Source organism: Ischnura elegans, chromosome 7 (assembly GCF_921293095.1).
Source record: "Ischnura elegans chromosome 7, ioIscEleg1.1, whole genome shotgun sequence".
NCBI classification, from domain to species: domain Eukaryota; kingdom Metazoa; phylum Arthropoda; class Insecta; order Odonata; family Coenagrionidae; genus Ischnura; species Ischnura elegans.
This window is the reverse complement of record NC_060252.1, coordinates 1,421,042-1,438,183: the sequence shown is the minus strand read 5'-3', so window position 1 is coordinate 1,438,183 and position 17,142 is coordinate 1,421,042. Positions and strand designations below refer to the sequence as shown.

The 17,142-nt window shown below is 38.6% G+C and overlaps 1 protein-coding gene across 8 annotated transcripts in view; it reads left to right on the top strand.

Moving 5' to 3' along the window:
* LOC124162083 overlaps nucleotides 1–17,142 on the top strand; it is a 54,508-nt gene that overhangs the window by 9,782 nt on the left and 27,584 nt on the right. Inside the window, exon 4 of one of the 8 annotated variants that reach the window (XM_046538451.1) lies at nucleotides 432–472. The exons of the other annotated variants lie outside the window; for them this stretch is intronic. Coding sequence (XP_046394407.1) covers nucleotides 432–452 — 21 coding nt within the window. The 3' untranslated portion in view covers nucleotides 453–472. Of the gene's footprint in view, nucleotides 1–431; nucleotides 473–17,142 lie in introns of those variants that run through there. 8 annotated transcript variants of the gene reach the window in all.

Below are 17,142 nucleotides of genomic sequence, written 5' to 3'. Positions count from 1 at the left end.
ATTCATTATTTAATTACGTTTTCTAAACTGGTCGGGAATTTCTTTAGCGATCGTTGATGTTGAAGTATGAATAAGAAATGGGAATTTTATGGTGGTATAATTATTTAACGATTTTTCACATCATAAATCGATAGCAAAAAGCCTTTTCTATGAATTATACCGAGAATAACCACCGAAAAAATTTAAATAAGACCACTAAAGACAAAAAACGGCGGAAGAAACAAAAGCGAACATTTTTTTCGTGACTTATGAAAAAGGTTTGAATTTACGAAACTCGATTTTACGAAGTGCCAATTTTCCGGTCCCACTGACTTCGTAAAATCAAGAGTTTACTGTAGTTCCTTAACCAGATGTAATGAAGTAATGAGAAAATTGGATGACTATCCTCAGATATCTCATTTCTTTAATCCCCAATCCTTGTTTGTTCGCAGGTGGTTAAACGGATTTCCTGAAAACTGCTTTTAATGAGAATATTTTCGAAAATTAGCTTCTCTGCAAGCATTTAGTATCACCATTCCGAAATTTCTCCTGCGTAACAGAAGTAATCTTAGTGCCAGAAATGCTAACAGTTCAACCATTTTAGACATTGTTCAGGATTGCAACTGTGTTTCTCTTAAGGTAACACGTCATCTGTGGTGTTGCTTGCGAGAAAATAAGATTATTAGGCTTCATTTTCTTGCCTCCAAATGAGTAATTGAATCTGGGAAACATATACCTGATGCGATTGAAAAGGATTTCATGCTCTTTTAGTGTAAGGCCTCACATATGAGACTTTTTCTGGATCCGGTTCTGGCTCAAATCAGAACTGTACAAAAGTGTATGACTAAGCGTTCTAAAAATAATGATCAAGAGTTATCCTGAAAACTATACTTCACCTCAATACCAACTCTTGATTTTACACAGTGCCCATATTTCGGTCCCTCCAACTGCGTAAAATCAAAGTTTTACTGTAGTTGGATATCTTTTTTCTTATTTACTGTTAGGTATGCTCTCATATGGAACAATAAGGCCATAACTAATGGTTAGAGGTCCGTGAAAGTGGTTTTATTTTTTGCTCAAATTCGTTTTAAAACCATGTCATTTCGGTGTTATAGAAAATCTTGGCGGTGTTATTATAATGCTACAATTTTTCCACGTTTACAGGCATTTTATTATTTTATGGTACACATTTCATGAATACTTATACTTTCATTAAGCATTTTACATAACATTTAACACAAGTTTGATTGTGCAAAATTTCTGATAAAACTAAATGAAAGAAATGGTTCAACTTATATTGGTTCAAGGTATATGAATGGTTCAAGTATGTAGTCTTGGTGAATACGATCGGCAAATGGCAAATTCCCACTACCTCATATGTGTATACTTCGAGAACCATTCCAGAATTTTTGGATTGTCAAGTTTCTCTACACTAAATAAAGCCTTTAAAAATGCTTCTGTAGTAGCAACAACAAGCTCCTCCTTTGCTTTCTTTGACTGAGTGACTGTGTGTTCAAATGATAGCTGTCGTGTTGCGGGTGTCCCCTTTCTTTCGAATGTTTATATGCATCGCTACTGATGTGCTTTTACAAAGTGCCACATCTGTCAAATTAAAATATTTTATCCCAAACTTTGCACAGTAATACTCTGTCTTTCGCATAAAATCCTTCTCAGCTGAATTCACTTGCCCTGGTATGAGCGGTATCACTAGCTTTTGGCATTTTAAAATTCCCATCCTTCGTTTGATATTTAAAGCTGGAACTACGATAAAAAAAACAGTCCAACCGCAAAACACAACCACTCACGATGGTGTTTTCAAACTGAGTGCTGTGTAGCTACGGTATAACCATAGTGCTGTATAACTTAGAAATTGGCCGAAATGTTTCATGTCGTGGGTTCCCTTTCCGTACCCCTCACCGGGACGGTTGACAGCCCCTGTGGTCACCACAGCGCCCATTTCAATCCCGGCGGTGTGCCGTCTACAGCGTGAAATTCAGGCGGCTTCCAGGCGAGACGACTCTCTGCCACTCTCTGTGAGCCGTGCCGTGAACGGCGGCCCGTTCCCAGCCAGCGGTCGTGTTTCAGTCAAGAGAATTGTTACATTTGATCCAAACTCAAGGTTTACCTGCGACAAGTTATCCATTAACACTGTCTAATGTGTCGCGATGAGTCACCGGAATTACTGCTTGGCATCGACGTGTGCCGGGTGCATCAGCTTACCTATATTTCCGCTCTTCGCGGCCGCATTATATTTCTTTCAGCCCTTTTTAATTCATAATTTCTAATTCTTCAGGTTAGAAAGCGCCTCATTCTAAATATTTAAGGATTGAAACATGCATGGGAATCGAAGAGAGAGACTGTGATAAATTTAACGGCAAATTCTGGTGGAGAAATCACTATGGTGCACGATATTACGCGGATGCGTTATGCACGAGACTTAACAAGCCAATTGACCTTGGAATCGTAATAAGGTTGAGCAAATAAACGTCGGCAGTGTCAAAAAATGAAGGCACAGGCTTTAATAGATTATGACTCATTGGATGCGATTTTTTTGCTAATTCACCGAAAATTGCAAAAAACGCGAAATTTCATTTTTAATTACATACCGATTTTGCATTATTTCGTGTTATTTCGCGATATCGCATCTCGCGAAATTCACAGACCTCTACCTATAGGGTAAATAGGGAAATCAATGAAACACTGTGTTACATCATGAAATTGTTTGTATTTACTGTTCACCACAACGTGATAAAATTGTTTGTATTTACTTCAGCATGATAATACAGGGTTCACTTGTCAACTGGAATTGGTCTTCATTTTCTTTCCCTTTTTTCCTTGAAGCTTCTTGTGTAGCTTTTTCCGCGATGAATCGCTTGCTGAACTTCTCGGTGAAGTACCAACAGTAATCCCCCATTATCTTCGTTCATTAGACCTACTTTTTCAATTTTATTATGACTGTAAAAAAGCTGTTAAATACTTAAAATATTGCTTGATTTCATAAATTCAACTGTAAAATGTGAATAAAAGGTGGGTGATACAACTTTAAAACCATCATATTTGGATTCAGCAACTTTAAAAACATTAGAATAAGGTATTTTCAGTAAAAAAGTTTTTCATTGTTGGCCTGTGTAATCTTAAACATTTATAGATCCACAGTAAAGCATAAAGGTTATATACAGAACTTCAACTGACACGTGGTTGTACGCAAGGAATGCGGGGAGGCGGCAAGCGCACACAACCTACTACTACAGTGTACGGCAAAACGGCCCTTACTTAAAAAACAGCCCTCGTGGTAATAGGGTGGTTTCCTATTATTTTTTTATTGCCTAAATCGAAAGATTATTACTCCTGGAGTACGTATTTCACGCTTTTAGATTTTTATATGACGATATCTATTCCTCGTGATTAAATGAAAAGTGAAAACGCGACGGCTAAGTATGAATGCTGGGAAAACCCCGTGTGACGTCTTTCTGGTTCCCGCTGCCGCAAGTGAGGTGACCTTGGGGCGAGGCTTTGAGCACTGATGTGACGCAGGATGCTAGCAGGTAGCAGAGTACCATGCTAGAAGGTAGCGCTTGGCTTAAATAAGGGTTATTAATACCTTATCAAACGAAGAAAACTTTCCAACCTTAGGCAGTTTTAATAGGTGATTATTAGGAGACGTTCCCCTGAGCTCTGTGCCTCATGCATGCATTGGTAATCTCAGACGATGTCCCTGTGACATCACGTGGAGTGGCATCGTATGGGTACCAATCTGGCCTTTTTCAAATGAGGATAAAAATTGGCCATTGCCATTCGTCTAAACCGGTATTTCTAAAACCAAATAATTTGTATATTATGAATACACTAATGGTGGGTAACGAATCGCAATCAATGCCTTTACACCCATGTCTCGTACAGCGCAATTTCGATTAGCGCAATTTTGATATAACGCAAATTCGTTCCTCGGGGAAACATTGCAATGCAGTTTAGCCTAATCAAAAATCTTAAACACTCTCATGATAAAACGTGGACTTTCGCTAAGTACACACGGAATTGCTATCATTTTACGCATATTAATATTATTCCTCGCCTCAAATATTCTTTTTTGTTTATATATTAATCGAAATCCATTGCTGTGCAAGTGCCAAAAGTATTACTCGTCATTTGGTCCAGATAGCCGGCCTACCGAAGTAATTTATCTCGTCTCCTTAACAGAATGATAATAGTTAATTTAGATCATTAATTAAGCGTGGGGCTATTGGAAATGAGTTTTTATAAACAATACTGTTTGAGATGTAATTTTTGCCGTCATAGGTTATCGGGCAATTGACTTCCAGGTAGAGTCTATGCTAAAGCCTTCAAGGTCATTGGTATTCACGGGGGAGAAATGGAGCGGTGGCCGAGTTGCGCATGAATAGCATCAACACATAAAAGGGTCCGCTATAGAGTCTCAAACACAATGGCTTCGTTCCCTCCCCGCAGTCATAGGCCTTCTGCGTCTCAGGAACACAGTTCAGCAGAAGAAGGTGATTTAGATAGAGCCATATAGAGTAAAAACCAAGAGAATATGGCAAAAAATAGGAATGCGTGTAGAAAAATCAAGAATTTATCAAGAAAAACCATAGACCTAGAAGAGGACTTGAGAGAGGTCAATTGCTTTGAAAATGGAGAGCGTCAAAGCGATATTGCGTGGAAGTTTAAATGCACGATGCCTTATTCTGAATAAAGACGAAGTTAAAACATCAGTGACCTCAGCCGCACCAACATCAACCAAGCGGTCAAGACATAGGGAAAGTTCATTGTGAATCTGTACAAAAAGACGAGGGCGGTAATGGCTCCGAGACATTTAGTGAAAGCTTGGTTGCTTCCAGAATTTTAAACTGCAAGCAGGTATTTTCACTGCGGCAATATTAGGTGGATCTGCAAGTGTTGATAGCGCAGTCACCGCAACATTTTCTGATGAACTCCAAGCTGTGATTGAAAGTGGCTCCTTTCCCCCTCAACCAGTTTCTAGTGTTGACGAGACGATATTGTTTTGGAAAAGAATGCATTCTCATACATTCATTTTCAGGGAAGGAAAACCTGGGTCAGGTGTCAAGGCATTTAAAGACTGTTTCACGTAGCTGCTAATGACTTGCAGGACTTCAAATTAAAATGATTTATCATTCATAAACTCCGCTAGCTATGAAATGGCATTCAAAGTAGCATTTTACTGTCATTTCAATGAGCGACAAAAGGGCCTGGGTGACACAATAGTTGTTTTTAGACTGGTTTGAAAAATCATCAACTGTCGGCAATGCATTACAAACCCCTGAGATAGCAGATGTTAGCCCACCCGCACGACAGGAGGAAATTTCAAAAGCTCATAAGAATTTTTTTTTAACTTGAATATAAGTCTTTGAATGCGTGCATACTATCTTTAAAGGTATTTTAAACTATAAACATTTATGTAAATAATATTTTCTAAGGCTATTTATGCGAATATATGTTTTAGAGGAAATTCAGTACCCAAGACCTGTGCTACCAGGAACGCAGGGCCGGACTGGGACCTCTAAAAGGGCGCTGCCTTCAACTTAAGAAAGGGCGCAGTCCGAGGGTACGGCTGTGGGATATTGCGTTGAAATTTAAAATGGTTTCAAAAAAGTTATTTAACTATTACAACGCTAATGCGATAGAAGGTACGCTAATTTAACAAGCGAATACTCCAAATGATCATGTGTAATTGGCTTCTACTTAACATGGATGCATTCTAAATATTTTATAATTTAATATTTTCAAAGACATTCATTATTAATATTACAAATTACACTACAGCCACTATTTACAATGTTTGAATGATGGAAAAGATAAAACTTGTAAGTAAAATTAAGGCTTTTATTCATGTATACATTTATGCAATCCAAATCATACATGAAACAAGAGATGTATTCAACTGTTTTATGAAATAAAACTAATACAAAATGAAACATATCTTTGTATAAATACAAAACAGCCTCTGAAAACTGAAGTTATCACTAATTATTGTGAAGGCCACTTTTTTGGAGCCCACTTTAATTATCAGAAGGAAAGTAGGCGCTTCATTTCCTTGCTTCGGAAACAGAGTTCATCTATAATTTTTTCATTGCTTATCTTTGTGACTAATTCTCGTTCCGACTGCATCAAGAGGAGAGCTTCCAAATTCTCATTGCTCATGGATGAACGAATTCTCGATTTTATGAGCTTGAGCTTTGAAAATGCACGTTCGCAGCTCACTTGGGTCATCGGTATTCTTAAAAGGAACTTGTAAGCCTTATGGAGTTGCGGATACATTAATGAGTACATATTGTACTGATAAAGTATCTTGTATGCACATTTAATACAGGAGTGGCATTTGTTGTTGCTTTTAGACCAAATTATTTCTTCATCTTCATCTTCTGATTTAGAACTTTAGAATTCACTTCAATGTCACTGGAGTCCTTCTGAAAGTGATCTTGTAAATTCATATTAAAGATTGGCCTTTGCTCAATGAATGGTTCCAGTTCTTCCTGGAGCTTGCCTTTGTCAATTTTGGGGATCACAGAGCATATTTTTTCCAATGCATGTTCTGGTATTCCATTTGTTCTTAACTCAGAGAATCTTACAGGATCAAAGCATGAAAGATTTTGATAAACCCGATTTTGATCAGAAAACCTTGCTTCCATACTGACATTAATTTGGTCAACAACCACATAAAACACATTAACTTTAAAACCACCTTCACTGCTGAATGGAGTTTCTACGACCTCATCACTTGTTTCATCTGGCATTTTTTTCCGTTTCTTCTGTCTCCTGGCTGGCAATTCACTCTCTATGCTGATGTTGTTGGAATATTGATCCAAAATTGGATTTTCTTCGATTTTATTAAGCAGACTTTTTGACATGAACTTGACAAAGTGTTTTGCAGCATGGACAATGCCTGAAAACTCTTCTCTAATTCTCTTAAGACTGTCTTGAGCTGATGAAATCAAATTCCAAGCCTGTGCATGATCCAAATTTTTTGTTTGAAGATAGTCCGACAAAGGCGTTGTTGATTTGAAAATAATCAAGAAAATCATAGCAGTTAGGATTGTTTCAAACGACAAAAACTTTTGAAGAAGACTGTTTGCTTCATTTCTTGTTTTGGAACTGAATTCTTGGGTATTTGCCACGATAGAAAGAGAAATGATCGACTCTATGTACACAGTTTTAGGTTGTTTTCCTTCATCTTCCACCAATTTCATCCAGAAATAGCCAAAGATCTTGGAAGTGGCGTCACTCTTTGATCTCCATCTAGTTGCACCAATAGCACCCAACCTATAACTTGGATGTTGCTCCAAACAAAAAAAATACTAGTCTCTTGTGAGATTCCCTTACAAACACTTGAGTTTGCTGCAGTAAACCAAAAAATGAAATCGAAGCCGTCACAACTTGCGTCTACCATAACCAAGTTTAGGGAATGGGAATAACACCACGTATGAATGTGGTGTGGGATCTGCTCTTGCAGCCTGGCTGAAACGCCCTTATATTGACCACTCATGTTTGCAGCTCCATCAGATGAGTTGGCAATGCAGTTGTTGATATCAAGTCCTGCTTCCCTTATTACTTCGGTAAATGTCTTGAATAAACTTTCTCCTGGTGACGACGACTGCACGTTCTGTAAGCCAAAAATTCTTTCTTCTACTTCCGTTCCCAACACGTATTGTAAAACAATGACACATTGGTCAAAACCAGAGACATCTGTAGTTGAGTCCATTAAAACAGAGTACGACGTAGCTTGCTTTACTTCATGAGCGATAATTGATTAGATCAAACATTTTATAATGCTCATTATTTTATTAACGGTGGTTTTACTCAGAAATGTCACCTGGCTTCCCCTTCCTATGGCTTTAGAAATATCATCATCGTCTGCTGATTTTAACGCAGCTTTACTCGTTTGAATGGTTTTTTGCACATGATTTTCTAAGTTTCTGTCATAATTGCAGAGAAGAAGGATTATATCTAAAAAATTTTCCATGGTTCAATGAATGGTTATCAAGGGAATGGGCACTTTCTTCTGATGCCCTGTAAGCAAGGACTTGTTTTCCAATAAGTTTTATAACATCTATAATAGCAGACACCACTTGCCTTCGATCGAATACTTCTTTCTGTCTTTTTGCAAGCTGCTTTTCAAAAACTTGCTTGTCGATGGTCGATCCCCTGTCATGTGCCACCTTAGCCTTAACTGATTCTTTGTGCGATACTGAAGCCTCATGTTCAAGTACAGTTTGTATCAAATGTCTGTAACGGTCAAACCCCTGGCAGGAAACTGATGAACAATCCGTAAAAACTAAGCATATACTGCAAAACAACTTTTTTGAACTAGTGTTGTAAGTAAGCCAGCTGCGTTTAAATTTTTCGCCATCAGTATCTCCCGTAAAAATGCTTTCACTAAAAGGCAGTCGTTTGGCGTTTCTGTCAAACTGAACAGGATGAAACTGGAAAAACGAAGTAATGTCCAAGTCTGTCCGATTTGGCTTTTTATAGTACTTGTCATTTTCGTTGTCCAACATTAACTCTTCATTTGTTTGACTCTGTACTGTCAGTGAAACTTCATTGTCTGTTTTGTCTGTCGCTGCTGCCGGTTCACTTGGCTGTACTACTTTCACTTCGGAAACTAACAAATCCACTTGAATATCACTCCCCGGGTCATCCTCCGCCACGGAATATTCTGAACATGAGATTTTTTTAAGTTTTCGATAGTCCTCCCCGATTCTCCATCAGCATTGGAAGAATAACTTGGCTGTAAACCATGACCATAAAAAAAAGGTTATCTTTGGCAAATTTTGAGCAACTTTTTCCCTCTGCCTATCGTATTTTTCTTTTCTGTATTCATTTCCTGATTTTCTTTTTTTCTTTGGCCTTTCTGCTTCCATTGTTCCCTAAAAAAGAAATGTATGTATGCGAAAATGTCCTCAATAATCGCTTTAAAGAAATACCGTATTCGCACGAATCTAAGACGAGGTTTTTTTCCCTCGCAACTCCTGCGGAAAAGAGGGTTCGTCTTAGAATCGGATGCAAAATTTTTGACGTCAAGCGGGTTGCATAATTTACGTTGGAAAAATTATAGACACCTGAGGTTGCCACCTGATAGCAATACAACGAAAAATCAACGTCAAAAATAGCTTAACAGTAATTTAGCATATTTAATTTTGCGTTCAAGTAAAAAAATTTCATTTTTGGGCAGCAGGCAAAGATTCGGCGCGTGCCGATCAGCCGCCGGGTGCACTTTTGCCGTGTCCGCGAGATTGCCTGCTTTACCCTGGGTTTGGCTCCATTCAAGTTAAAGCTCGATCAACTCACAAAATGTTCGTGTGATTGGTTACAATTTACCTAAATTGTAATGTTAAAGCCTCAATGCCGTCGCGGAATAAACTGCTACGAAGTCGTTGCACTTTTCTCAGAGCAACGGTAAGAAGGCAACATGATTTGCCTCTGATTAGACAGATTGATTCAGTTGTGATTCCGTGCCTTTCAGAGTATTACAATGGCAGAGAAAATAAATTACTACACTGCAGCTTTCAAAAGAAAAGTTATTCAGTGGAACCCCGATCTATTGTACCCGTATTAATCATTTTCCCACATTCATTGTTTGCCGTTTCTGGTCCCAAATAAAGTTCCATATAGACAATGTAACTTTTTCCTGCATCTCCGAAGTATCGCTTTCCCCGCATTGTTTGTTTGAAGATCGTGGTCCCGATGTATAATTTTTCCTCCATCCATCTTTTGACGAAAATGAGACGAAATAAATAAATATCACGTTACACGAGAACAATAGAAATGCGTTTCACACCCCCCATTTTCTCACCCGCTAACCTTTTTCAGCCTACTTGCTTCAAAGTTCCCAGTTTCTGGCGGTCAACCGCTGCATGCAATCACCTATTAGCTCAAAAGGTGTCTCACAATGAATTTCGGCAATTGGTATTATACTTATATTAGGCTGGAATATTTTCAATGTGCTCGTAATTCAAAAAAGAATGAGACCAAACACGATGTATTTCTAACGTTATTTAAGCATTTTTAAGCAAGGGACTAGTTTGAAAAATACAATGGTGATTTTTGGCAAAACTCAATATCCTCGTAGCTGAGCTTCTCGGCAGTAAATGCGGCATTTTTTTCCGAAAACAGGATATCAGGTTATTATCAGTTATCAATTTACGAGTTATACCATAAGTTTCACTTGTCAGAGTTACTGAGGAAGGGATATCTTAGGATATTTTGTTCCTCCCTACTAACAATCCGAATTCATCCGCCCATCTGACGCTACGCTAATTAGAGAAGAATGGGTAAGTTGCCCTATCTTTGGGACAAAACATTTCATGGCGCAGTCATATGGTCATGCTTCACCCCCTGCAGTATGCTCTGCGTACGCCGAACGCGATCGCATAGCTTGTACGATTGGTTCCCTACTTTCCAGGGTGGCTTACCTTCATACCACGGAGTGTTTTGCGTGTGGGTTTAATAAAGTCAGGTTTCATTTTCACTAGTTTAATTTTATTCGTCTTCGGACCACGGCCCCTCCGAAGAAACTATTAGTCGAATCAACAATAAGACCTAAATGTCTCGATAAAGTACCACTATTCCTGTCATTACGCGCTAAAAATCCTGCGTTTCCTGGGACATAGGCAACATAGCAAAACATTCCCGCATTGATCGTTTTCCCCAAAAAAATTTTTTTCCCATAGTGGAGTTCCAAAAAAGGGGGGTCGTCTTAGAATCGTGTTCGTCTTAGATTCGTGCAAATACGGTATGTCTAGTTTTGTGGATAAGTCCACCATAAATTATTGACGGTGACACGAATGTGAAGGTCCAAGGCCAAATATCGGCAATACATGATTATTGAAGTTTCTTGTGTAGTCAGAAGTAATCTTACAACAAATTAATGGATATTACCAAAATCAAGTAAATCAAAATATAGAGATGGGTCGAAAAGCAGATTTCTCAAACTCGAATATCGAATTCGAATATTAAATCATTGCTCGAATACCTCGGATTTCGAATATCTCGAATACTAAACGAAGAATGCGAGAATTTTTGACTCAGTTGCCTATGCAGCAGGAAGCCCTAGATTTTGGGGAGTAATTTTAATTTCCTTTAAAGGATTCGAACAGGAATTAAGCTGATTAATAGAATATTTTAATTTTATGGAATCAATTGGGCATACAGTTCATTCAACTAACATCTCTTTCAAATATTCTAAGGGGACACACCACCTCGCGAAAAAAGATTTCATGCCGTCTAGGCATTTACACTGCAACGATGGATTTCTGTCGGATGTATACATTCTTATCTACCAAATGCCATTTCAGCGGTACGCCCATTTGATACTCGGCTTCATCCAACTCCTTATTTTCAACAGGTAGGTCGCTTTACTCCCTCTCCTGCTGTCAAGTGCTAGCGGACAATCTGAGGCGTTTTGCAAAATACACGCGTTTTTCCACCGGATTTTCTTAAATTATTTTCAGTCCATCTTTGGAAGTTCTAAGGAGATAAAAAGATGAATTCGAATTGCAATCAGAGAGAAACTAAATATCCTGAGAAAATATCACTTTGTATGTGACTGTAACAATAGAATTTATAGCACAACTCATAAATTTTAACTTGAAATATGTTTTCGGAATAAAATACCGCATCAACTTCCGAGAAGCTCTGCTGCTCATATCGAGTCTCGCCAGAATGCTAAGTCTCCGTAGTATTTTGACATTTATTTCCTCGCGTAAAATGCTTAACCCCTCAACGCCGCCATGCGTACCCAGTACGCGCCCTTTAAATTTCGTATGCCGCCGTCATGGGACCCAGTACGCTTCCTGACCTATTGTATATGATATTTATTCTCCGCCAGATATTTTATTTTTAATTAAAACTAATTACTCTATCTTTTGAAGAAATGTTTTTCCTCTTCAATAATATATACATAGCGACTTTATGCCCTCAGGATTTTTTTAAATGTTTGGATGAAATTTCGTTTTAAACTAGCGCATTTACGAATTCGATCCAAAAACTCAACGACTTCCTTCAACTATACTATCTTGAAAACTGCCGCCTATTCTGCTTGCGAGGCGTCAAGAAGGGTCAGCTACTTAAGATTGAGATACGGTATCTTCTAAGCTCACTGCCTTCTCTCCGTCTTCTCCTTTTGTGTTGTCTCCTCGAGCCCCAAGTGTGTTTGGTCCGCATCGTTAGTGCTAAACGTCCTAAGCGAAGGGGCCATGTTCTTCGTTGTGAATTTATTTATTTTTTCTGGACAGTAATCAACAAAGATAAGATTCCTTCTAACAGTCAGCATATTCCAGGACCCCTTCAAGATATTTTCTCGTCTCTTGATGGAGCTTCGAAACCACACGTGCTTCAGTCCACTAGAGTCATTCATACTGTGTGGTTTTCTTTCAGGCAGTGTGTTGAAATTCTCATCGGGTGTACTTCCTGTGGGTGGTATTGTTATTTATAATTGGGGATCCTTCGAAATGGGAATGGTATTGAAAGGCAAAAAAGAGACTCGGAAGTTTGTTAGTGTGTAAGGTTATAGTAAATTCATTGGTGGGGTGAATTTCAAGGACCTGTTATTGCATTCGTACCTAATGGAAAGAAAGGGCCATGAAAAGTGGTGTACGAAGTTATTTAGGAAACTATTGAATTCCGCAGTCCTAAATTCATACGTTGTTCACAGGAAAAACACGTATAAAAAATTGGCACTTATCATTTTGCGTGCAATTGGTCAAGGTAATATTTTTGAAGCATCCAACTTCGTAAGGACTGTTTGGATAGGGCCGTCATTCTTACACAATTTAGTACCAAGACTCACAGAAATGCATTTCTTAAGGAAAATTCCTGCAGCTGGGAAGAAATCAAAGTCCCAAAGGAGGTGTGCAGTTTGTGCCTAATATGGGAAATGAAGAGACAGCGTGTACTGGTGTAAAAAAATGCAGTGGGCTTATGTTTGGATTGCTTCAAATCATGTCGCAGAAAGCAGATTTTCTAAGATGATATCATTTGAATATTCACATATTGATGTTTGAAACATTAGCACGTGATTACCTATATGGAATGATACGGTAATAAGAGAATAAAGTCAGATAAATGGGCGAAGTGATAAATTTTCAAGTAGGTGAAACGGGTAAACCTATCACAAGTATCCAAACTGTTATGAAATTTTCAACCCCAAATAACTAAAATAAATCATGTAATTGTGCTTTGAAAATGAATGGAATGTTAGAAGTCCCACGGCTTATTCGAAACCAAATTTAAATCTTTCAAAACTGAAAATTTATTCAATAGTTCAAAGAAGGAGATACATAGAATAATAAATATTTATTCAAATCGCTCGAAAAATTGATATATAGTAGCGCATTATACGACGCAAGTTCACAAACATTGTCAACGATACTGGTCGTATATCATAAAAGATATAAATTATTGAATGATAATATGCGAAAAAGGCGGTCATTTAAATATCATCCGGCGGCTGGAATGGGATTTAATTAAATTTCTAGTATTTGAGATATTCGAGTATTCGCGGATACTATTCGCACATCTCTATCAAAATATCTTATTTGACTCACCAACTTGGCTGCGGCAGCACATCCGCACTTCAGCCTTCGACGCTCGGCGTGGACTATTCACAATGGAGGACTGTTCGTGGCAGTGGTCGGAGTAGTACTGGTCTTCTGTCGCCCGGGAGGCCGAGCTAGGGTGTTGCCTATTTTTTAATTTTTTTCTCCGATTTTTTATTTCTACCTCTTAAAATATGCTCTGGGGTGCAGAATGGATATCCTAAAAATTTCAGCTCAATAGTTTAACATTCAGAGGTCGCTCAAAGAGCATAAATGCAATAACATTAAATTTTCCCGATTATTTGAAGTAACATCATTTTCAGGGGTATGCACGATTTTGCAGATCTTGAGAAACAAAGTTCGCTCCATTTTATCGTCCGCTCAACAGTTTTCCAGGAATACAATACTTTTCCGCGAGCTACAGCAGCGCGTCACACCCCTGACGGCGAGCTGGTCGCTCGCAGGCCGCATCACGGTCAACTGATAAGTCCTCACTGCCTTACTCCCCCCTCGCGCCTTCCCTAACGAGAGTCGGTGGAAGAAGGGAGGAGTTGCCTGTATTGTTTTACATTGTAATAAATTCATAAGACTTTCGTTGAGATTAGGCAGAATAGATGGAACCATGGAGATTGATGTTTAGAGACAACTATGTGTATGTTTTCTTACCCGAGTTTGCGTGTTTCACGCCCCCTTTAGCCTAATCGCACTTGGATTTTTAATGGCGTAGAGTTAATTTTCGGAGTAGAGACACTGTTAATAAAAACAGTGTCGTTTATCGCGCGCAAATATATTGAAATGTTCGTAATCGGTGTCCAAGCAGCTAAGGCCGCTTGTTTCGCGAAAAATAAGCTGTCTTTGATTCGCGAAGTGCTGCAGGTGTTCTATCACCACCACTTAACCCTGAAATAGGGGGTGTGTGCAAAATACGAGACTAACGATGAGGTTCGTGGTTCCATTCAGGAGTATTATGTCGAGAATTCAAATTATTCAAGAAATACGTGGAATATGTAAAATAGAGGCACTGTGCAGTGAGCTGTAATAATTCAATAATTATTTTTGGCGGCGACCTATGCAACAGCTAACGAATGACATGGAATTGAATGAAAAATTGGATCGGTTGTTTGATATTGCCGCGGTAAGTGCTCTGGAAGTTATTCAAAATGATGTGGATAAAGTGCTCTTGAAAATAAAGAGGCGACCAGGATATCCGCTTCAAAAGATACTAAGTTAGCACTAAGAGTGTTTTCAAAATATTTTTCTTTCAGAAAAACTTCCTTATAATTATTAGTTTCCAGTTTCTGATAGCACAAAAAAACTAATCTCCCACGACATAGACAAATGCACATTATGAAATGCATTGTAAACTGGCTGATTGGGGTGGACTTGGTTTACCAGGACAGCTATAACGTGCCTTGGCTTGCTAAATAATGAGATGCTTATCTAGCAATTAAAGAGAGTGGGGAGTCAGAGAAGTCGGCGCGTCGAGTGGAGAGGAAGAGAAGATATGACGAGTAGATAGAAGAGAAGATAGATGGGTAGGAAAATCCTAATTACACCCCAAATTGCACTGATCTTTGAAGCCTTGGGCATTGGCACGAGAGGAGCGACAACGGTTCTTGTTGTTGCTATGTTGTGGTAACAGGGGTTACTGTCTACTAAAGGAAATATTTACTCATTCGTTGAATAAAGTAAGTAAATATTATTTTGCATATTACGACATTAAATGGTTCTAAAAATCTCATGGCCGATTGATGAAATAAAAACAACATTAAAGATTCCATAACTCACCGGAACTGCCAGTGGGTGGCCGGGCCACTACAGAGATTGTTCACGCCTGCGTTGAAGAGTGGAGATTAGCGAATATATTAAAGCACTTTCAATTGATTTGATAAGCGTAAATAGAGCAAATTTACTACTTTCATATCTTAGGTTCTCAGTCTATCATATTTTTTGGATTCTTAACATGAAAATTTCTTTTTTTATCATTAATTAGGCTCGAAGAACAGTGATGTAGTTATTTTAAAGGGTAAACTACAGCATACACTCGGTATGAAAAACACCAACATAGTATTCGACTCCTACATTCTTAATCCGACTTTCGCTGGTAAAGGCGGAATGGGTGTGAGGCAGTGAGGGGCGCAGGACTTATCAGTTTTATCAGTTGACCGTGATGCGGCCTGCGAGCGACCAGCTCGCCGTCAGGGGTGTGACGCGCTGCTGTAGCTCACGGAAAAGTATTGTATTCCTGGAAAACTGTTGAGCGGACGTTAAAATGGAATGAATTTTGTTTCTAAAGATCTGCAAAATCGTGCGTTACCCCTGAAAATGATGTTACTTTAAAAAATCGGGAAAATATAAAGTTATTGCATTTATGCTCTTTGAGCGACCTCTAAATGTTAAACAATTGAGCTGAAATTTTTAGAATATCCATTCTGCACCCCAGAGCATATTTTAAGAGGTAGAAATTAAAAATCAGAGAAAATATAAAAAAATAGGCAACACCCTTCCGAGCAATCCCTAATAGCCGCTGGAAAAACTCGAAGAACAATCGCCTCTCGTTTGGCGCCATGTCGTCTGCATCATAGGTCTGCAATCAGCGCCGCCACAGCTGCCAACGTTGTCTCGTAACGTGCAAACCTTAGTAATGGCGCAGCGTGTCATTGCAATCATAGCATGTCGCTGTCGTCTTAGTTACTGTATTATCAGTATAAGTTGTTTTTGAATACAAGTGTTGGGTTTTTAATTGACTGGAGCACCTTTTAGAAAAGACGTACTTGCGCCTTGCGTGCGTGGGAACGCATTTTTCTGAGGGTGCACCCTTAGACCACGTTGGTCTAAGGGCGCACCGGCCCAGGGGCGATGGGCCGGCGGGCCAGTCCGGGCCTGCAGGAACATATCCCTATCTTCCCAATGTTAAAACGCTCTCATATGGCAGAAATTTGTATCGGGCAAAGACCCCAAGGAACGCATCCCTGGCGCTATACGAGACATGGGTGTATTTCGTTTTCTTTGATGAAGGAAACTACCCTATTATGATAAAATATATAAGTTTTCAAGCAACAGCATACCCAGGATCTAAACTAGGGGGGTGAGGGGGGAGACGAGCCATGGTCTTTTAAGTTGTAACATTTTAGCACAGAAAAGGTCAATGAGACCAAAATTGTAAGAAAATTTATTAGTTCTTATTATTATTTGTTTGGATAAATAATGATCTTTTTTTTAAGATCCCTGTCTTAAACTTAAATCATTTTTCTTCAAAAGAAAATTTATTCAAAAATTTCGTTTTGAATTCAAATTATTTTCACTTCTAGGGGGGTCTAGCTGCTGCTAGCTGGATACCCCCATGTTTTCAAAGAAAGACAGCACAAATAACCTTTGAGTGATCTCGTAAATATCGCTGAAATATCGCTGAAATGTTGAATATGCTTTTAAAATGCATATTTGCTATTCTGACCAAATTAATTAATGCTACAGGCGTGCACAAGACAACATATGAGAACTTCAGTACTACATCTCATGTATAATTATTTTTTTTTCTTCTTACCTCGTTTAATACATGTTAAAATAAATGACTGACTGATTCATCAAAAGTCGCAGC